At 34.3% G+C, this 22,943-nt stretch overlaps 3 protein-coding genes across 4 annotated transcripts; 2 read left to right on the forward strand and 1 right to left on the reverse strand.

Annotated features, from left to right (window-relative positions):
- The first annotated feature begins 1,817 nt into the window (after window positions 1-1,817).
- LOC143597303 (DEK domain-containing chromatin-associated protein 1-like) lies at window positions 1,818-7,504 on the forward strand. Of its 2 annotated transcripts, XM_077075839.1 has the most exons (11): window positions 1,818-2,103; window positions 2,169-2,202; window positions 4,580-4,659; window positions 4,751-4,810; window positions 4,919-5,036; window positions 5,130-5,206; window positions 5,300-5,350; window positions 5,438-5,942; window positions 6,747-6,844; window positions 6,931-6,961; window positions 7,061-7,502. In XM_077075839.1, exons 1-11 carry the CDS (start codon window positions 1,819-1,821, stop codon window positions 7,219-7,221), a joined length of 1,500 nt encoding a protein of 499 aa, XP_076931954.1. In that variant the 5' UTR covers window position 1,818; the 3' UTR covers window positions 7,222-7,502. The 2 variants fall into 2 exon arrangements, with proteins under 2 accessions (XP_076931954.1, XP_076931953.1); XM_077075838.1 differs by having other exon boundaries at window positions 6,931-7,504.
- A 908-nt stretch (window positions 7,505-8,412) lies between these two features.
- Window positions 8,413-10,644, forward strand: LOC143597304 (omega-hydroxypalmitate O-feruloyl transferase-like). Its single transcript, XM_077075840.1, has 3 exons — window positions 8,413-8,418; window positions 8,516-8,999; window positions 9,769-10,644. The coding sequence occupies exons 2-3, from the start codon at window positions 8,535-8,537 to the stop codon at window positions 10,627-10,629; spliced, it is 1,326 nt and encodes a 441-aa protein (XP_076931955.1). The 5' UTR covers window positions 8,413-8,418; window positions 8,516-8,534; the 3' UTR covers window positions 10,630-10,644.
- Window positions 10,645-13,973: 3,329 nt separating this feature from the next.
- LOC143597299 (auxin-responsive protein SAUR71-like) lies at window positions 13,974-14,456 on the reverse strand. The gene has a single exon (XM_077075837.1). The coding sequence runs from the start codon at window positions 14,454-14,456 to the stop codon at window positions 13,974-13,976; it is 483 nt and encodes a 160-aa protein (XP_076931952.1).
- Between the last annotated feature and the right edge of the window lie 8,487 nt (window positions 14,457-22,943).

Consider the following 22,943-nt stretch of genomic DNA (forward strand, 5'->3'; position numbering starts at 1 on the left):
ATGTTTATTGGCGTTTTCAAAAATAGTAAGTTAAAATGTATTTGGCAATCACCAAAATCCTTTTTATTTTAGCTTTTTGAATGGGTTAAAAAACAGTTTTCTAAAAGCCCAAATCCTTGTTTTTCAAAATAACTTTTTGAAAAAACCAATAAACCAATAAGCATTTTTCCAACTCAATCCCAAACATGCTCTGTATTATCTACATCAATCTCGTGCAATCATGAACCCGAACAACCAAAACATCCCCGCGATGAAGGCATTCACCCAAACAAACGTAAACATAAGTGAGGCGAATGATCCCATCCACCCGTACTACGTCAACGCAAGCACGAACGAAATCATGTGCCGACCTCTACGCCTAACCCCGCAACCGAGACCTCTACCGTAACCCCACAACCAAGTCTTGACTTCTTATCTTCTCAATGCATACCTAAGACTCAATTGCAACGAAGACCTAACTTCTCATCTTAATCGATGCCACAGACCTTAACCACAACCTTCATATGGACAAACACTACCAACTTTTACAAGAGAAGGCATGGGAAAAAAAACAAGTCGAAGAGGCGACGATTGAAAAATTCCCGAAAGGTGGACGAGTGACGAAGAATTCGCGTTAGCCATGCTTAGCTCTACACATCCGAGGATTCGCTTATAGGTAACTTTTTTAAGAAGTTCTATACTTTTTGTTATACTATTTTTATGTTTATTTATAACTATGAATGCTCAAAAACCAAGAAGTTTTGGGGTTGTGTTTTTTATTCAAGTATCCTTTGTTTTTTTTTTCATTTCAAGTATCATTTTTTTTCTTCTTATTTCAACTTTTATTCATATGTGTATGTAGTTTTTTTTTTTAAAATGCTTTGGTTATTTACTTTGTGGTTTTATTGTTTGATTATTATGTTTTATAATAAAAAATTATAAAGCAAACAAAGAAATGATTGAGAATAATTGTAATTATTAAAACCACTACACTTGATTTAAAATCAGCTCCAGTGAATTAATTTTTGTCTACGTGGCGCCTATATTTTATTTTAATTAAACAATTAGTTAAAACCATCACACATAATATAATTGCTCCAATGTTTCCATGTTTCAAAAGTCTCGATTGTTTTCAAGTTTACACTTTTCGCTAAATCAATAAAATCGTTAAAGGAGACGACAAAGTCGTGATAAAGAATTAGTGAATTGCTAACTCCCTTTATACACACAAAGACAAAAAATAAGCCGAAGTATTATTATCCTGACCCTCTAAACAAAACAAGAATAACTACTCATACCAGAAGCAACCAAAATTCTCCCGAGCGAACAATCACATATGAGAGGGAGACGAAATTCGTAGTACATTATAACAGGCGTTTATAAGAAACATAATAACATAACAATAATAATATACTTAGAATTAAAAAGAGTTTAAAACCATAAAACCAAGCATTAATTATATTATGGATATTAACTCTTAGGAACCAATAATTAATGTTCTAAGCAAATAGTAATTGAATGCATATGATGACATCTCACAATAATCTTATTATTTTGGGCAAAATTTTGGTTGAACCGGGGAGATAGCCCGCTAATACAATTGGCACGAAATTCAAAACCCTCCAATTCTTGCCCAAAATTCAACCCATCCCGCCTTTAAACCCCACAATTTTCATTTTAAAACACTTCTCAGATTCAATCCCACCACCCACAAATCAACACCTTTCTCAATTCGACCCATTTCATTTCGTCCGGATCTTTAACCCTAGCTTTTAGGGTTTTCGAGCAATTCAATTACCCAGAAACCTTGAATCGATCGAATCGATTACTGGGTTTCCGATGGCTTCCGAAATTGAAACCCTAGAAGAGAAGAAACACGAAGACGCTGCTATGGACATCGAAGAGAAGGAGAACGAGGAATCGAAACAAGAAGAAGTTGAAGGGAGTGATGGAGAAGAAGAAGATGAAGGTGAGGAGAGTAAAGGTAAAAGGAGGAAGAAAAACAGCGGGAAAAAAGAACCGGTTACGCCGGTGGACCGGCCGACAAGAGAGAGGAAGACTGTTGAACGGTACACTGAGTCTATGCAGAGGCTTATGACTCCTAAGCCGTTTTCAATTGAGAAGGTGAGTCGTGTAATTTGAATTGTTTGTTATTGAATTCTAGGGTTTCTAATAGTTCGATTGTGCAGGGATCTGGTACTCAGCTCAAGGATATCCCGAACGGTACGTGTTAATTGGTATTTGTTGATTAATTGATGTTAATTGTATAATTGTAAGATTTGCTATTATTTTAGGGTTTTGTTACTGTGTTTATTTGGGGGAATTGAAGAGGGTGATTGGTTTAGGCTTAGGGAATTTGGTAGGGGTGTAAACGAGCCGAGCCCGAGCGGTGAGCTCTACTAGGCTTGAGCTAGGCTTGTTTGTTATTTTTTCAATTTCAAGCTTTACTGTTTGGTCTGCTTATTATTTATTGATTAATAATTTGATGCGTATTAAATTATTTTGATATAGTTTGAGAAGGCCTTAATGAGGCCAAGCTTGGATTGAGCTTAGTGGTGGATCTTGAAATAAATTTATGGTAGCCTACTTTTGAAAATATGTAATAGTTAATAGATCAATCTAGTTTTTGAAAGTTGGAAATAGACGCAATTGATGGTTGAGGACTAACAGTTTACAGTCAATGACATATTAGCTTTGAAAATTGTAGTTTTAGAAGAAACGAAAAACAGGACAACATGATTCAAATTTGGCACATTCGTTTGATGTTTTCAAACTGCTAAATATAATTTGCATCGTAGTTGTCAATAGCGGTGATAGCGGTCGCTATAGTGTGCTACGTAGCGATGCGGCTATAGGCTGCCATATACTAAATATTGGTCATTTAGCGTGATATAGCGGTATTTAGGGTTTTTTTATTTTTATTTTATTTTTTAATATAAAAAATTGTAGTAACCTATTTTTTAGACTTGCTTATCAACCAAAAAGCTGCATGTTCCACAAATTCCACCGTAAAAGCTTATTTTGTGAATATAAACCCTAATTATTTGCTTAAATTTTCTGCCTCTTTATCGCTAAATATAAAATAGCGGCCGCTATTTACCGCTATTCACTACGTAGCATATAGGTGACTTGTCGCTATTTACCGCTATTCGCTATTGACAACTATGATTTGCATATCGGTTTCATAACAATTAATGCTAAAAACCTAAAACATTTGCACTTATGACAAACTTGAGGGGTAACCCGGGCTACCCCTATAGTCTTAGTAGATCCTCCACTGCTTGAGCTCGTATGTATCTTAAATGAGCCAAAGCTTAGCTCGATCTCAGCTATGCAGCTTGAATTTAATAGATAGAAGTAGGAACGAGCAAATGGTACTGGGCACCAGTACCGAAACGAGCATTTCGGTACCGATATTTACCAAACTTTTGTCTATGGTATCATACCAGTACCGAACTGAACATTTTCTAGTACCAGTTCAAGTTTTTGGAAAAATCAGGATCGTGATTTTTGGTATCGGTTTGGTACTGAGCTTATGCCTAATTGAACTTCAATGATAGATGTTCAATAGAGTTAAAAGTTGGAAGTGCACCATGCTTGTTAAGGCTTGATGAGCTTAAAGAATTTTCTCATACAAGGCTTGAGCTTGGGATTGATAACTAAATGAGCTTTATATGATGACCAGGCTGGGCTTGTTTTGATCTTTTCATCAATCTGTTTTCAAGTAACTCTCAAGTGGCTTTGCTTTTTTTCATGTCTAGAACCTGGGGACTTGTTTATAAGATTTTGGTAGTATTTATGCTTTAATTTTTGTAGTTTGCACCCTTGAAAACATTCTATCAGTTTATGTGTGCTTGAACTCTCAAATTATTCATATTTCAGTTTCTAGCTTAAAAAATTATCATGCTATCGTTAGGGCTTCTTGTTGTTTCATGCCTCTAGGTCACAAAATTTGTGCGCTTTTTGATGCACTTGTTGTTTCTTAATTTCTCTTTTGCCATTTTGATTTTATCTTATCAGTTTCTTCAATCTGAAATTTGGTAAAAATTTTTGGCATTTTTATGTGGTTGTACTGCTATTATGTACACAGTCAGAGCTATGATAGACTGATATTGCCATGTCTTCATTGATTTATGTAGTGTTTTTAAGTGGGGTGATTTGCTAACAGCGTGTTTTAGCTTATATACTCTTATGTCTTTATGTACACAAAATGTTAATGTTTTATGCTGGTCATCATTAGTTTTAGGCTTTGTTATGTGCTTGTCAAGTATTACTTATAACTTTTAATCATGTGTGTCATTTCACTATAAGGTATGAAGTATTGTCTAAATGAATTTGATATTTATAAATGAGTTTGAAGTGGTTAGCTTTGCAGGCTTTTATACATGTGTTCATAATGTTGAATCTGTACCTCACTTACAAATCATATAGTTAGATCAATATTGCTGTAGCTGGTATCTGTTATTATCACATACTTTATTTTGTTTACTTTTATGTGATTACTTTTCTGAGAAATTAGCACTTTATTTGTCTTGCACTGTGTGTGTATATATATGAATGTTATTGTGAATGCAAATTTTATTGTATTTATTATATTCAGTGGCATACAAGCTGTCCAAGAGAAAAGCTGATGATACCTTGCAGTCACTGCACACTGTTCTTTTTAGCAAAAGAGCAAAGGTGAGAAATCTATATGTTGGAAAGTTGATTCACGTAGCAATCTTCATTCTTTATTTTACTTGATTTTTTGACTCTGATGTTTATGTTGCAGATGAACACTGTGAAGAAGAACATTGGCCTGTTTTCTGGATTTGTCTGGGCTGATGACGAGGTGATCTTTTTTTTTTCTATTTTCTTTCGGTTATTTACTTGGACAATGAACGCTGACAAAAGATCATTAAGTTTACATAATGCTGTGTTGTTTGATTCATACATGCAGCTGGAAAAGCAAAAGTTAAAGGTGAAAGAGAAGCTTGACAAATTCACCAAAGAAAAGCTGTTTGAGTTTTGTGATATTATGAATCTTCAAGTTCACAAGTCATCTCTTAAGAAGGCAAGTTTTCATTTAATCGCCATATAGTATACTCTATATTCTCTGGCACGTTATCTTTGATTAATCACCATTTATTGTTAAATATATGTTCAGGAAGAACTTTCACTGAAGCTATTAGAGTTTCTTCAATCTCCACATGCTACAACTGAAGTCTTGCTTGCTGAGAAAGAACAGGTTACCTTACATTTTTACTCTTCAATTCAGGTCCTTTTTTTCACCTTTCATTATGTTAGTTAATAAGCTAAAAATGTATCTTTTTCTTTCTAGAAAGCTAAAAACAAAAAAGCTAGGGCTAGAAAGAGCAGGACCCCATCCACGGTTTGTGTTCATTTTTCTTTAGAATCACATGCAGTGCTGTTAAGATATTATCATGCAAAGTTGATCTCAGTTTCTATTCTTTTTTAGAAACAATCTTGTGAAAAACGCAAGCGTGCAACCAAGGCTAAAGAAGAGAAGAATGTGGAAGAAGATGAAGGTTCAGAGAGTGAAGATGAATCTAAAGAAGAAGATGAGAAGAACACACCTTCAAAACCAGAAAGTGATGAAGAAATGGCGAAGTCTGAAGAAGGTGGTGATGATGAAGATGGTAATAATTCAGAAAGTGACAATGAAAAAGAGAAGTCTGAAGAAGGCGGTGATGATGAAGACAAGTCTGCAGGTGACGAGGAAAAAGATGAGTCTGAAAAACAAGAAAAGAGTTCTTCAAAGAAGACTGTTAAGAAGGATTCTAAAGCTGTTAAAAAAGACGGTGTGGAATCACCTGCCAAATCAAATAAAAAGTCTAAGAAAGCTGCTACACCTGCTTCATCTGCTAAGTCTAAGGTATCATCAAGTAAGAAGGTTAAGGAAGAAAAGAGTAGCAAAAAGGCCGAAGCTAAAAGCTCTGCCAAGAAATCTGCAAAAGATCAAGGTAAACATGTTTTATTTAATTATTGTCAGTTACTCAATGCACGATTACATGCTTTTATAATTTTTGTCATAAAATTTCATTTCTTTGATCCTTGTTAAGTCATATATGATTGTTAAGGGTTGTAAAATGGAGGTCAAAATGGTTTGGGTTGACTTGGAACAATTAAAATAAACAGGTTCCATTTTTCGAATGGGTTATGTTTGGGTTGACATGTTAAATAAACGGATCATGTCGTTTTGTTTATTCTTTTACTTTATATTTACTTGTCTGGTTAGATTAAACTCTGATCTACCATATTAGGATGTACATAAGGCTGTAAGTGAACAAATAGTGAACTGTTTGACAGGACGTTCATTTATTTAATTATGAATAAACACAAACCAAAAAAATGTTCATTTAGTTAAATGAACAAACATGAACACATGTCTGGTTTTTCATCTATGTTTGTGAATGATTGTTTATGTTTGATCAAGTTTGTTAATATGTTTTAGTTTTAATAACCTTTTAGGCCAACCCATTGTTTTTCACAGTATTTGTATATGGTTTTAGCTTAAGCATGTTTGTTCATCTATGTTCAGTTATGTTTGTTTGCATACGTTTTCGAACTTTTTGCTTATAGTATTAACAAAGGTAAACGAACACCAACATATCCATTTTCTTAACGAACAAACCCGAACATGCTCTGTTTGTGTTTGTTTGGTTCGTTTACAAGCATGGATGCACTATGTCAGTATATTGTTATATCATGTGATACAGTTTTTGCAGTCTTGTGCTTGTGGTTCAGTAAATAAATTAATTTTACAGGAAAAGGGAAAACCAACAAGAAAGCAAAACCAGAACCAACTAATGAAGAAATGCATGCAGTTGTTGTTAGCATCTTGAAGGAAGTTGACTTCAATACTGTAAGTCAACCCACATTCTTTTGCTTTTACTGTTAAATAAGAAGCAACTAAACTAATATTATTTCCTTTTCTTTTAAACTATGCAGGCAACATTGTCAGATATCATCAAACAACTTGGTGGGTTAACTGTTAACTACCACCATTTTTTAAATCTAAAAATTGTAATTATTTACCATTTGAAGCTTCTAATAATTTCAATTTTGATTATTGTTTTAGGTACCCATTTTGGTCAGGATCTGTTGCACAGAAAGGCGGAAGTGAAGGCTATAATAACTGATGTGATAAACAACATGTCTGGTGATGAGGATGAGGAAGAGGATAAAGAAGCTGGCGGTGGTAGCGATGAGGATGGAGATGGTGACAACAGTGATTCATAGGTGGCAATATAGGTGTTAGATAAACATGTCAGACTAGGAAGATAGCAAGGCACAAGGTGAAAAGTGGCAGCATGAAGTAATCGGTGTACATGTGGTTTCTGTGCAGGATGTACTTCTGTGGTCCTTTTTATTGTGTTTTTGTAACTTTAACTAGTGTTATTTGTACCATAGATCAGTTGTTTTGGTGAAGTTTTTTTAGGATTTGGTGATACTGTTGAGCTATACATTTTCTGCTGTACTTTGTTTAATTGATTGGATTTTTAGCTTAATGCTCTATAATTTGGTGAGTTTGTATGCATGTGCACACAATAGTATCATTATTGTTTTAGTGGTTGAAGTTTGTGAGTGCATCATGTTAAATGCTTATTTCTATTTTGATTTATATACTGATTTTGAAAAAAAAATGATGAGCAGCAGTTGAACTTTTTTATTGATCTCATGATTTTTTTAGGTTTTTGAATGTCATCTCAGTTGCTTGCCTTTTTGAATGACATTGCTTAGTCTCAGTCTGCAGCTACCATTTGGTTTGATTAAGTTGTGTCATACCAAATATTTTAATTTTGCTGATTATTTATCCTTTCAGTACACACTGTCTTTTCCTAAAAATAGAAAAAGGAAGTAAAGTCCACTGATCAAGAAACCAAATCTTGGATGCCAACCACACCAACCATACCCTTATTTTCTGATCCTCATATCAGTAGGAGACTTAACCACCTTGCTTTCTCACATCATGCAATTAACATCTTAATAATATTTAGCAAAACAACTAGTTTACAAAATCAGTTACCGCAATATTTTTAAGTTTTGTTCTACATTCTATAATTATAATGTAGTCATACAAAAAAATCATATTTTTTTTGATGACCATGGGATGATAAAACTCACCTCACTCTAATATCATGTTAACCAATATGATCACGTAAAATGATTTTTGTGTGTGACAGATGACCTTCAATGGGTTAAAGACAACATCGCAATAGAAGTTGGATTTGAATTTGAGACCTCGGTTAAAGGAACCCCTTAATTGCTACCAAACACTAGATTGTATTACAAGTCACTTTCAGTTTTGGTAACCAAAACCTTGTGTTGGCCATCTCCCCATCTCCACTTTCAGCACTATATAACCCCCCATGTTTTCTTCAAAATAAATATATCCTTTTTAAAATTCAACTCTCAAAGATCAAGGCACCATTTGAGGTACAGTCATGAAACATACATGTTGTGTGGTACGATGACTTGCATGCTCAAACTCACACTTCACTTATTAATGTGTTTTAACATTATTTTATAACAGGGATTTTAAACAGACTGAAATGGGAAGCATCGGAGCCTACAACGACAACGACAACAACAATGGAGTCCAACTAACTGTCACAAGGACCGGAGAACCAACACTTGTGCAACCATCTGAGAAAACCAATAAGGGTCTCTACTTCCTCTCCAATTTGGACCAAAACCTCGCGGTTACAGTACACACCATTTATTGTTTCAAATCCGAGGAAAAAGGGAATGAAACGAGTGCCGAGGTGGTTAAAGACGCTTTATCTAAGGTTCTCGTTCATTACTACCCGGCTGCCGGGAGGTTAACGATTAGCCCTGAGGGGAAACTAATTGTGGACTGCACCGATGAAGGTGCGGTTTTTGTCGAGGCCGAGGCTAATTGTAACATTGAAGATATATGTGATCAAACAAAGCCTGACCCGGCCACTCTCGGCAAGTTGGTCTATAACATTCCTGGAGCAAAAAACATTCTCGAAATCCCTCCCCTTGTTGTTCAGGTATTTTGAATTACAAACAAACAGATTCAAGCCCATAGGACCACAATTTAGTTATATATGTATGGGTGCAAACGAGCCGAACAGCTGAAGAGCTACTCAAACTCAGATAAATAGCTAGAAATGATCTGAGTCTTTTCGAGCTCGAGCCAATCCTGAGCCTCAATTAAAGCTCGTTTAGTTATCGAGCCCGAGCTCGAGCCTTGTAGGGGATACTCGTTTAGGCTCGTCTAGTCTTAAAGAGCGAGCCTCAAATAAAGCTTGTTTAGTTATCGAGCCCGAGCTTGAGCCTTGCAGGAGAAGCTCGTTTAGGCTTGTCTAGTCTTAAAGAGCGAGCCTCAAGTAAAGCTCATTTAGTTATCAAGCCCAACCTTGCATAGGAAGCTTGTTTAGGCTTGTCAAACCTTAACAAGCTTTGTGTATTTTTAAGTTTGACCTGTTTTGGACAATTATGTATTAATTTCACATTGCATAGTCGACCTTGAGTTGAGCTTTGGCTCATTTAAGGTACACGAGCTCAAACTGAGCTTAGGCCTTTTTAAAGTTTTTCAAAAAAATATAAAAAAATAACTAGCGTATATAAATTAATTAGCTTGAAAAATCAACTCATAAGCCAAACTCGAGCAGCCAAATAAGAGCTTGAAACAAGTTGAGCTCGAGCTGTGATAAGTCAAAACGAGCCAAGAGTTCTGGTTACGGGTCTTGAACCAGCTTGTTTAAAAGATTAGTGGTTTAATTTAATTATTGTAACTAATTTTTAAATTATTGTTAGGTTACAAAATTCAAATGTGGAGGATTTGTGCTAGGGTTAGGTATGAACCATAACCTGTTCGATGGAATTGCCGCCATGGAATTCATGAACTCATGGAGTCGAATCGCCAGAGATTTGCCGCTAAAAGTTCCGCCGTTCCTTGACCGAACAATTCTCAAGGCCAGAAATCCTCCGGTAGTCGAATTCCAGCACGACGAATTCGCTGAAATCAAAGACGTATCAAATACTGTGGAACTTTACAAAGAAGAATTAGCTTACCGCTCGTTCTGTTTCTCACCAGAAGATCTCGAAAACCTGAAAACCAAAGCTACGGCAGACGGAGTCATGCCGACGTGTACATCTTTCGAAGCGTTATCGGCTTTCGTCTGGCAAGCGAGAGCCGAATCGGTTAAAATGAAACCGGATCAGAAGACTAAGCTTCTGTTCGCAGTGGACGGACGTTCGAGGTTCGAACCGCCGTTGCCGGAAGGATACTCCGGCAACGGCATTGTGTTAACCAACGCTATTTGCACAGCCGGAGATCAAACTGAAAATCCGTTGTCGTTTACTGTGAAGTTAGTTCATAACGCGGTAAAATTGGTTACAGACGGTTATATGAGATCAGCTATTGATTATTTTGAAGTGACACGTGCCAGGCCGTCATTGGCTTCCACGCTGTTGATTACTACGTGGTCAAAGTTGTCATTTCACACTAACGATTTCGGTTGGGGCGAGCCGGTTATGTCTGGGCCGGTCGCGTTACCCGAGAAGGAGGTGATTCTGTTTTTGTCTCATGGTGAGCGGAGGAAGAGTGTGAATGTGTTGCTTGGATTGCCGGTTTCTGCTATGAAAACGTTTGAAGGACTGATGCGGAAGATGTAGATGCAAGGGTGAAGGCTATTTATGGAGTTTGTGTGTGTATTTGCTCCGTTTTTATCAAATGTTAATGTTTATTTTACAAAGTTCGTACATGTGTTTGAAGCTAAATTCGTATTGACCTTGTATTGAAGGTGTGATTTTCGTGGCTGTAAGTTGTAATGATTATTTATGATTGGGATTTGATGCATATTGTAATTTTCGTGAAATTATGCCGGTCTTAAATGTCGTAAACCTAAGTTAGATTTCAGTTTAGTTTATAAGTTTTGTTATTATTATTTCAATAAACGATGTACTTGTTACTAGCGTTGACAAATAATAATGGCGACAAATTTATACAAAGGTAATGTATCCACACCACTTGGATATGATAAATATGATTATTATTATGGTGTTATCTTGTTCACCAAGTTAAGGTTAGATTATAAATGTATGGTTTGGTTAGAGACTTTAGATGTGTGATCAACTGAGTATTACTACAACGAGTTTTTAAGTTATTTTTCTCTCGTAATAATAAAATGTTTGATTAATCCTCTGCCTTGAAGTTGTATCAATAGGAAATGATAGAAAGATGAAGACTTTTTTTGTTTTAATTTTTTTTTAAGATGAGGGAGGGTTTGATGATTAACCTGTGACTTGTGAATGCTCAAATATGTATAATTGTATAATTTTTTGTATACATAATTAATTTTCCTATTTTGAAAATCTATAGGTATAGATTTTTCTATTCTAAGTTAGTATTTGCAATTTTGTTTATTCCAATATTATGTATGAACTTATGGAAAGACAAGTGGCTTAAAAAATTATGGCTGTTCAATATTTTAATTATTTTTTTTTTCTAAATCTTACTTGTACGTTTGAGAGTAACATACTAACCAACAATTAAAGGGGACTATAACGGTCTACAGTAAGTTGGTATGTGTTATAACAGAATCTTTTAACTTTACAATCCTCACTCGGTTATTATGTTCGACCTAGGACTCTAGGAGAATAGAGCGACCATATAAAACCTAGAAAAGATTTAACATCTCCTTTCATCATGAACTTTTATATTCAAAGGTTTGCTTCATCCTTTTCATAAGGGAGATGGGTTCCAAGTCAAGTCACTATGTTTTCAAACTTCTCAATCATACATGATTCGTATTGTCCTTGATCGATACATGATTCGTATTGTCCTTGATCGATAACGTTAGGTACAAATTAATCAAAGACTTCTTAACGGATAAGTTAATCGGTTATTTCTCGATGAAGGTAGTTAGGTAGGGTTCTTCGATTATGTGTTCGCGAGTTTCACATAAGGAAAGAAAGGAAATGAAAGAGAGGGAAAGAAGGCGATGACTGTCATGTTCTCGAGTTTCCTTTAAGGAAAGAATGAAGGGTTAAAGATTAGGTGTGCTCCTGAGTTTTATTAAAGCAAAGGAAAAAAAGAAGAAGAAACAAGAGAAGAAATATAATTATATGTCACGAGTATGATAGTTTTTTTGAATAAGAAATATTTAAAATTAGTGTTGTTTGATTGGCCTCTTAAACCAAAGAAGGATAACTAATAGACAGCGTAGCTATAGTATAGATTAACATTATTAATTTCAAATATTACAATGAATGCTTTAAAATTACATAGTTTTATATACACAACATGGCTCAACATAGGTGGATTCTAAGAACCATATGACCCCGTCTTGGATTACACCCCAAGAGTCTTTTTCGAATATCAGAACCTCTAATTCGTGGTTTTTTAGTTCCTGGATAACCATTGGGCACAAGGTTTAATGAGTTGAGTAGGTTTATTAGTTGAAAATTCCCATTTAGAAATATAACAAAAGTAAAAACAAAATTGTTTTCCTTAGTTGCGAAGTTTGGATATACACGTCGAGGGAGTCGGACTTAATATGCATAGAAATTTTCATAAACCAGCGGAGGCCGGGCTCAAAATTTCGATTGTAAATGGATAAATTTACACTATGTATAAAATTTTTTGGCCAAAAAGGGATAAATTTACACTACGAGCAAAAAAACGGAGGGGGCCGGGGCCACCTCTAGCCCCAACTAAGCCACACCTCCCTTTTCCTCTTAGCATCAAGAGAAAACCACATATCACTTATCCATATAAAAAATTACACACGTGTTATGAATTTCGTAAATACCAGTTAAGAATTTCGATATTTTGATGAAAGAACGTTAAATACAGCTATGTACAATGCTAATTAGGGCAATTCCGTCTTTTAAAGTTTTAATTGATTAATACATGTAACTTACTTATATTATTTCTATTGGAATCTCTATCTCTACACAAGTTATTTAAACTTATCTTAAAATTTTTAAACTTATCTTCAAATTTTGTTTAACATTCATATCCCATTTTCTATTTTTATCTCTACATTACCTTTTCCTTATTTCTCTCTCTTTCTTTTATGCGTGAACTACATATCGGAATGCTTGAATGCTATCTTGTTGCAAACAATTACTCCTCCTTTGGTTGTTGGTGATCACCCCAGAAAGATAAAACTGTCAAAACCTTCAAGTTTAACAGCATCATTCATCTTTATTCTTAGGCTTCACGAAAAATATGGACCCAAACCTCAAGATTCACAAAACTCGGCTTCAAGTTGCTTGAAATGAACTTTCTCCAAAGCGGCTTTAATGTCAACGTATTGCTAACGACAATGCATAATTCAGAGATGGCATTGACGGGCAGACAAGTACGAATTAGAGGAAAGATAGGGACATAAAACAAAAGACGACGAGACATTAAGATAGATATGGGGTGGGGACCAAAGTTTTTTTAGTTATCTTGTGAGTAAATCAGAATAAGTCAACGTATAGAATAAAAAGACAGAAACACCCTCATGTTGCACATAACTACCTTTAACGACCATTTCTAACATACATCCATCAAAAGAACAAAAGCAAAACAAATATTTAAATGGAGTGAACGGTAAGTGTAATAATTAAATTAAAAATGAAAGATGTAATTTTCAATGTAGACAAATGACCAAATGTGTAATTTTATCCAATCAAACTTCATTACACCTATTTTAAAAACCACAAAGAATTAAACCATATCAGTCATCTCAAAGCTGAAAACACATGTTTAGTTAGGTTTCAGATTCGATTTTAACCTATAGAAATCCCTGGGATCAAAACAAAAAGTAAATTATTGAACAAAGTAGCCAATAAAAAAAGTCACAAACCGATCTATATTTATATTGTGACATGCAATTCAAAAATCAAAACGTATTTGATTGCATGCACACTTTTACACAATTAAATTACACCATACATAAACACAAGACGTTACTTATACAAGTTTTATCTTCAAACAAACATGATTAACTCATCTTAATCAAGCTTCATATTTTAATTAAAGCTTCATAGGATCCAAACCCTTTCCCCATCTGGTCCGCACCGTTGATTCGCAAGCGTCGGCTAGGATTAAACGGGCTGCATGAACCGTACGCAAAGCTCCATCCAACCGGTTGCACATCTTTTGCCTCCATCTCGGTCAACACCTTGTAGAACAACTCAACGTCGCATGGAAGCAATATCGGACCGTCACAGTGGTACCCATATTCGGTTTCCGCATCTTCTAGGAGCATCGAAAACAAGGGATGGTTCGCGTACTTTGTCTTGATCGCAAACCGGAGTTTCTCTGGTCCCACACACACCGGAAAAAACCCTTCCGGTGTGATTTTCTTCTTTAACTCTTTCCCATTCCAAGACTTGCTCTTTGACAAACCGCCCACGTTCCCGCTATGGTGCGGGAAGGATCGGCACCGCTTCCATGTCCTCGCAATGAAGTTCTTTTTTCCATTACTGGACTTGACAGATTCCATTAGTACTGTTTTTCAGAACAACAGCTATATTATAAAAATAAAAAAACTATCTAGTAAGCAACTAGATAGGACAATACACCAATTCAAAATGACCTGTAAAAATCGTAAACCATATAAAAGGAAAGCGAAACTAAGGTTTGATTTATCTATCCTCTATCGTACACCAAATCGAACATAGATCTTGTTCCGGGCTGTGATTTGATGGACATGATAAACATCTGTGAAGCAATTGAGATTAAAGATATGAACATGGAAATTAGGGTTGTATTGTTGTGTGAATATTTGAATGGTTTTATAGAGGAAATAAATGATGAAATCGGGTTGTGAGCTGAACCGGGTGATGCCCGGTGAAAGCGAGAGGGATGAAGTCATATTGTTCAAAATATTATATTTTGAGTTTTGTCAACGCGCCAAGTCATCCCTCGTTTGTTAATTATTTTTTCCTGTCTTGATTAACCTTATTTTACTAAATTATTGTCAACTAGGATTACATTTATTTTTATTTAAATAGCTAATAATTTATAAAAATAATATTGTTAGATGGGTAGATAAAAAACTTTTATATAACTTAAATACAAAGTTTGTCACTTGTAAAAGATTAGAAGTTTAGAATTAATGGACATTCTAGTTCATGCATCGGCTCGATCAACAGACAACAGGAAGGGGCATGTGAGAAAAATCACATTCTTTATTAGTTTGTACAAAATTGAAATTTCTTAACTGACGTCATTTAGCCACATTTTAGTGTTTTCATGAAAACGAAATATAGAAAACAACTACCTTGCATACATATTAACCTAAAAGGTGTAAATGTCACAAACCACTAAATTTTACATGGATTGTTCATCTTTATCTTTAACATTAGTCAATATTAGATGTATCTTATTTTAAACATTATTTAAATTCACTGTTAAAAACTAATACATCAACTGGGTATGATTGTTTTAATGTTTCTTAGAGCATTCCCATCTCACCTCCTATCTTCAAACAAAAAATTACAATAAAACTCACTTTATTTTTTCTCTCAATTCCAATTAAATAATACTTTTTATACCTTTTATCATTACATTTTCTCTTTCCTTCACTCACAACCATTTTTAAAATATATTAAAAAATTATAGGGGATGAACAGTAACTTTTCAAATATACAGAACACTACTTTTTCTAAAATATAAAAACTCTTCTCTCACAACACCCTGAATCACTTTCTAAATTATAAAAACACCCCTCACAAAAAATGAGGGGTTGGATGTGAATGCTCTTAGGCCGTTATATAAATATAATTATCGTGCATCAATTGAAAACATGCACTAAATGTCGGCCAGGTCAAGGTTGCTCCTTCCGACGATGACAACCATCACCATGCATTTCAATTTCTACACCAACTTTTCTATTAACGAAGAGACAAGTTCATTAAACCAACATAGCACTATGAAACCTTATTGAGTCATGACAAGGCCAACTCCTCCTATGATTCGTTTATTTCATTGGTTATTGAAATCTTCAGTGTCCGATCCTGAGAATAGACGACTTGACCCTACCATATAAGAAAAAAAACAATTGCTTTATGCTTACACCTAGTGTATGTGTGATGTGATAGAGTGAAAGCTTCATATCTTTAATTTGTGATTTGTAAATCGAGATATTCTGGGCCTAAAACAAATAAGACAAATTCACATGTCAAAATAATAAGGAATTGTTGTTTGGTAGTCCGGGGAATCAAGTTTTGTTTACATATTTTTCTTATTTTTTTGGTAAAATGCGAAATAATAGTTCGCTTTGTACCACTTCATAGGTGTGCGTTCATTCTTTTATTTTTTCATTGAATATTGAGTTTTCTTAAAAAAAGACAAGAGAAAATTATTTGACAAACATGAGTAGTGGAATTGAAATATGATTACGAGTTCAAACAATCGAAGTTGGTGTTTTTATTCCATAAGGGGTAATAGAGGAGGACTGACGACGATGACGAGTGAGAGGATGACAATGCCGATGCAAGGTGTGGAGAACCAAAGAAGACGGTATGGACCCAATTCTTTAAAAACCAGCTTTACATGCCGGCAATACTGACTATACCGGTTGCCGCTCACTAGTCCGGTACGCTTTAGCACGGTAATTGAGCGAACGGTTTATGTTTGAATCACCAGAATTATCGGTAATATTGATTTGTACCATTGTACCAGTTTAAACCTAAAAGGTTAATTTTGGGTTTAGACTAAAGACCAAAGACCAAAAACTTTTAAAGGCTCAACCATGAATCACTTACCTCTCGATTTTAAGTTTTAATCTAGCGACCTTCGCTCAAGTTACATTGAATCGAATTGCTCTCAACATTTCCATCAAGCAACTTTTGGAAGTGAAAGTGTGAGACCTATGAAAAAAGAATAAAACATGGCCTCTTCGTCAGAGGAGACAAAGGAGATGAGCGATTAGCCGTCGGTAGTGGCTTCATCCTTAATTTTATTTTATTTTTAAGTTATGCGTAATGGTATAGTATAGAGGCAGATGGAGTCCCTACAGCATCCCCAAGCATTATGGGGTGCTATACGGGGGCATTAGTGGCGGATCTAGAAATCAATTTCAGGGGTAACGTTCAAAAATTTTGTTTACCGTATTTCACACAATGTAAACTAGGGTCTTTGTCGAGAATCGCGAAAATTTTTTAGGTCAAAAGCGAAAAAATTGGCCCTTAAATTAGTTATGTAATTGGGTTTAAACATTAAAAATACATATTTTAAAAAAAATATATATAATTAAAAAATAAAAATTCAGGCATATCGGGGTGTCGGGCCGGGATCGGTCGACCACCCGGCCCTGCCTCATAGCCTCCCTTGATGTATAGAAACACGATAATAAATAAATTTAAACCCATATGGTGCAAATTTCTCCTATTCGGTTTTCGAAAGATTGAAATCGAGACATTTCATCCTCTTCTTTTACTTTATCAAGCGTTTTTCTTTCGATCGCACAAATTAAAGTATTGTTCAAATACTCATCACCCATCCAGTTGCACAAATCCATCTTGATAAGCTTCAGTTAGAAAAACATTTTTCAATGGTTGCGGTTGCAACCGGTAAAACCAACGCTAACTTCAATATTCGATAAATGATGGTTGGGTAAAAGTTAATTAGTTTTATATATTAATTAGTTATATTTAGGTTAATAAACGAATGAACATTGGTACTTCAAGCGTTGTTTACGTGTTTCAGGACATTGGAGGCTATGGAGCTTAACAAGGATATTTACGGGCTTGGAATGAAGATCAAGAAGTGAAAGGTTGGAAGTGCACGCATCATGAGGCATTCAAGAGAAGAAAAAATAAAAATCTGAAATTTTACATCTTCGCGATACGCGAAGATGCAATGAAGGGCAATTTCGCGATACGCGAAGTTGCATAATGGCGGTTGCGACTATTTTTTCCTTCGCGATACGCGAAGAAGCATAACTGGACATCTTCGCGATACGCGAAGATGCTTATGTCGGCCAAAAATTTAGTTTTTCCCTATATAAACCCCTTAACCTCCCCATTCGGTTATCATCGACTTCCAGAGGCAAAAGAGGCTGCTTAGGACGATCTTCCATAATTCCAAGGCTTCCGGTTCGTGTCGGGTTTGCATGTTCATCCAAGATAAGTGTATTGACGTTATGATCATGTTCGGCTAAGTTCTTTGTTCATTCTAGGCTAGGGTTTTGTGTAATTCTTCTTAAGACCAGATTTGCTATGCTTAAAGTTATGAACTTGATTTGAGTTGTTGCTTTTATCTTGTTTAATTGATTGCTTGATTGTTTAAACAATTTATATTTGTGATTATTGATTAGTGCATCACTTGTTTGGTTTTGTACATCAACACTTAGGGTTAGGCTCTTGTATCATTGAACTTATAATCATCGGTTCATGTTACTTAATTAGTTGTCATAAAACATAAATTGGTAATTGTGTAGATCGAGTTCAATTGTGTCAACAATTCGGTTAGGGTATCGTTTGTCATCACAATCAAACTACTAAGTCTAGTAATTATTGCACAATCAAGATAAGTGAATCTGGGATTAAGTTGATTAACACATTACCTGAACCTAGAATGAACGTTTTATTAATATTGTTTGCAAGGTTTTTAAGTAATAATTAAGTTTTAATTAAATCTTTTCTAAAAACTGCTTGACATCGTCTGTCCGCCTTAGTTAATTAATAGTATTAAAATTAGCACTTTCCTTGAGTCCCTGAGGAGACGACCTTACTTACCCGTACTTATTATAGGTATTTAAGTCTTTAAAATTGATTGTTTGAGTAGACCGTGACAGCCTATGTCAATAAACAAAGGAAAAGTGGTGTGTTTTCCCGTTTCCATCATTACACGAGCAAGGTTACACATTACACTCATTTTAGCAAATTTATCATCTTCATTTAAAATGTGATTAAAGGTCGTAAGATCATCACCCGAAATACACCATCTTTCTTCATTTCTAAAATCATTCAGACGCATCTCATAAAATGACACTATCTTAGACATATCAAACTTAAAAAATGAATTGCAAGGATTTAAACTAGACATATTTTCTAACATACTAGTTGAGACTTCACTGAATCTATTTTTATGTTCTTGAATTTGCATTTCCAAAACCATATTAAAAAAACTTCAACCTCAAAATGGTGTCGAGTGGTGGTGTCTGATGCAACACTATTTGATGTCTGGCTAGTTTCCAATTTCCGAACGAGTATTATTTTTGAAAAGTGGTTAATGGGTTTTAATTGGTTTGGGCTTTAAACTTTGGCTGGGATTTTCTTTGGTTGAACTTTTAAATTGGTTGAGCTTTAAATAAATAGGGGTAACGTCATATTTTTCAGGGGTAACGAAATACGAAAACTTGCCCAAAAAAATAATTTTTTACACTATCTACGAAAATTTGAAGGGTAGCGGAGGTTACCCCTGCTAAAGAGCTAGGTCCGCCCCTGGGGGGCATAGTTGTTCTACACTAAAGCCCAAACGTGTCCTGATGTGTTAATGATTGAAGAACATTAAGGAGTCATTATTCATTACACATTTTTTAATTTAAAAGGATGATGATGATGTGACGGAAAATATCCTTAAAAAGAAAATAGCAATTACGCTAAGAAAATCGCAATTACGCATAGCCTAGCTTGTTAAAAAAATCAATAAATGCCATCTGAAAATAGCCGGTACCACATGTCAGGTTCTACGTTGATCTATACGTATAATTTAAGAAGTTTATTAGACTTGAGTTTATTATACTTGATGATAATTTAAAAAAGCTGTTATCTTATGATCATGAGTTTCTCTATTAGCTAAGCCATTATATAGATTTGAAATTTATTTCGTGATGCTATGCACGCTCGAACTGTATATCGTTTTCAAGCTTTCTTAAAAACAAATAAGCCAAAACTGCAAGTCAAACACATCACAGTTTAAGAAAATAAGACTTTATTAAATAAATCAATAAGTCATCGTCTCTTGGCATGTTTGGTGAGGAAAATTCTCACAATAGCCTCTTAATGATGGAAGATTATAGATTTGTCCCTCTAAATTCATTTTTTCATATTTGTCCCCTTTTAATGCATCACCGTCGATGTGTTAGCCACTGTTAGGTACTCTTGCCGACGAGTAGATAACATATAGTCAACGATGTTTTAGGCCTCCAAACACATGGTCAGTGTCGTGTTAGATATCCAAACACATGGTTAAAGATGTGTTTAGCCTCTTGTTTGTTTTTTTTAATATTATATTATCATAACTAATTTTACTTATATTTGTTTTCTTTTATTATTTTTAATATATAAAGTTTTATATAATTTCGAATATACCGTTAAGATGTGTTTTTTAGCTACATGTTTACATATTTTTTTTTAAAATCATGCTGGGTCAAATTTTATTAAACATTTTGATATTAATTTAACGCGACTCGGATTTGAGTAAAGTTTATGTCGGCCCGTAGATAAAAAAACACGTCTCAATGATATATTCGAAATAATATAAAACTTTATATAAAAAAAGTTATAAAATAAAAACCAAATATAAGTAAAATTATTAGTATAATAATATATAGTAAAAAAACAAATAAGAGGCTAAACAAATCTTTGACCATGTGTTTGGACTTTGGAGACCTAATACATAGTTGACTATGTGTTTGAAGGCCTAACACATCGTTGACTATGCGCTAGCTAACTCGTTGGCGAGACTACCTAATACATTGCCGGAGATGCGTTCGAAAAAGAACAAATCTGGAAACACAATTTTGAAGGGGACAAATTTAGAATCTGTCACCATTAAGAATAAGAAGCTATTTTAAAAATTTTCCATGTATAATGGCTATTCTAAATGTCTTTTACTGTAGTTTTTTAAGTTCAATTGGTCAATTTGTTATAAATGTTTTTTCGTATAGTTCTGTAATTTGTTAGAGCATTCTCAATCTATTCTCTATTATATATCCATATATATTATATAATTACACTAAAAATCACGTTTTTTCTTTATTCTGTTTAATTAAATAATATTTTTTATAACTTTGTCATTATCCTTTCTCATCCCTTCACTCACAATCACATAAATCGATTTAACACTAAATCAATTAAGAGGAATCATACCTGAAATCAATTTGATGTTGTATGTAAGGACGATTTGTTTGTTCACCGTGGAAAGAGCAATCAATTTTGAGTATGTAATAGGCGAATTGATTTGCTAGAACCCTAAATCAATTAACTTTTTTGTTTTCAAAATAACAACTTTAGCATACAATTGATTATACAGATTGAACGAATAAAAATTATGATGCCTGAAATCGATTTCATTTTGTGATTAAAGCGAAGATTCGCTGTCGAGAATGATTGAGATTTGGATTTGGAACTTTCCTTGAAACTGATTAAGGCTGTGGAATAGCAAGAACGTAGAGAATGGAGAATTAAGGTTCATAGAATGAGAAGAATGAGGAATGGGCCGTAACATGTGTTAGAAAAAAGAAGTCGGGTTATTATTTGGCTAGGTGTTAATCCGAATATGGTTCTATTTGTGAAGGAACCGGGTCATTGTGTGACACGAAAAACGAGTCATGGATTATAAATATATAAAACGGGTTCGTGTCTCGTTTAATATTTAGGATAAAACATGATACAATAGGAATAGCTGACATGATATTTATTTTGCATCGTATGTGGAGACCTTATAATGATGCTAAGTGAAAAATATTGTTTTTTTAACAGTAGTAAGATATATCTATACTTTTTTGAAAAGCCGTTTGGAATTCATTTTCTTGTAATAAAGAAGATCGTTTCTTATATATAAGTTATGGATGAGAACTCGGAAAATTCTGAAAGCAAAATCAAATTCATGAATGATAAATATAGTACCGAAATATTTTCTTGTCACTCATAATCTCTTTGTGTAACATCGAAAGCAATAAAGTCTAAATCAACGAAGAAAAGAAGAAAAACCACATGAAATGATGAAACTTTGTCTTGATGCAGATAATAGTAACATGCTAATATTGCGTGGTGTATTATCTTTTTTGAACCCATGTTTCTTTTATTCAATATGGACCTTTAAGCAATTTTATATATCTTCATTGTCTTCTCTTTTTGTAACAGTACTGGATAGGAAAGTTATAATTAAGATATAAGTCGTAACAAAGCGCTTTCCCATCTAACATGTTTAACATGTTTCGGGTCTAAAATGTTGAGACTTGAACATTGCCAAAAATCGTTTGGCTGAATTATATGAAGTACAATATCGGATTGTGAATTGAAGTTAGGTTGATAAATTGGAAATGTTGATATATTTTATACATTGATTGGAAAGGTTTATGAACCCGTTCTTCAGTTCTTGTCAAATGTTTTCGATGAAATGAATGACAAAATGGTTATCAAATTTCATGGTTGTTGATATGTTATAGGTTTATTGATAACTGATTACGTTTGATTCAGTTTCATTTATTTTATTTATTTTTTGGATAAAAAATATCGGATACTTCATCCATAGTTTGAAGTGGAGGGATTATGGGTCACGTAATATTACATCACCTTCTTTAATTTTGGCTGCCTTTTATCGAGCTTTTTATCGAGAAAAACAATCAATTGAAGGGAATCAACCTCATCCATCGTACGCCAATTCAAAAAAAATTACTTTTATATGTTTATATCAAATTATCAACAACACAATTAACATTATAATATTAATATACAAAGGTAACTGAACCCGAGTTTAACATAAACCGATTACGCGTCGACTCACTGCCGTAACACCTGAGACCGACAACGATTTAGTTTTACTAACACCGGAGTTTTACCAACTCATCGCCGTAGATCGCAGCGCCCGGGACCAACAACGTTCGGGTTTTATCAACGCCTAGATTTTAGCAATTGAATCAACGCCGGTTTATATATTTTATTTTCTTACTTGTTAATCTTTTTATATGTTAATTGACGAACTTGTTTTTTGAGTTTTAATGTTTGGATTTTACCAACGTTGTTTATACGGTACC

This window comes from Bidens hawaiensis, unplaced genomic scaffold, assembly GCF_021521415.1.
Source record: "Bidens hawaiensis isolate Kalapana, Puna unplaced genomic scaffold, B.hawaiensis_p1.1 tig00048079_1, whole genome shotgun sequence".
NCBI classification, from domain to species: domain Eukaryota; kingdom Viridiplantae; phylum Streptophyta; class Magnoliopsida; order Asterales; family Asteraceae; genus Bidens; species Bidens hawaiensis.

What these genes read in the sequence shown, in the direction of transcription:
- LOC143597303 (XM_077075838.1), top strand. Translation starts at nt 1,819, where the DNA reads ATGGCTTCCGAAATTGAAACCCTAGAAGAGAAGAAACACGAAGACGCT. An exon ending in GTCATCTCTTAAGAAGGCAA is followed by an intron (nt 5,037 to 5,129) that starts GTTTTCATTTAA and finishes ATGTTCAGGAAG; the next exon opens with AACTTTCACTGAAGCTATTA. An exon ending in TGCTTGCTGAGAAAGAACAG is followed by an intron (nt 5,207 to 5,299) that starts GTTACCTTACAT and finishes TTTTCTTTCTAG; the next exon opens with AAAGCTAAAAACAAAAAAGC.
- LOC143597304 (XM_077075840.1), top strand. Translation starts at nt 8,535, where the DNA reads ATGGGAAGCATCGGAGCCTACAACGACAACGACAACAACAATGGAGTC. An exon ending in TCCCTCCCCTTGTTGTTCAG is followed by an intron (nt 9,000 to 9,768) that starts GTATTTTGAATT and finishes AATTATTGTTAG; the next exon opens with GTTACAAAATTCAAATGTGG.
- LOC143597299 (XM_077075837.1), bottom strand. Translation starts at nt 14,456, where the DNA reads ATGGAATCTGTCAAGTCCAGTAATGGAAAAAAGAACTTCATTGCGAGG.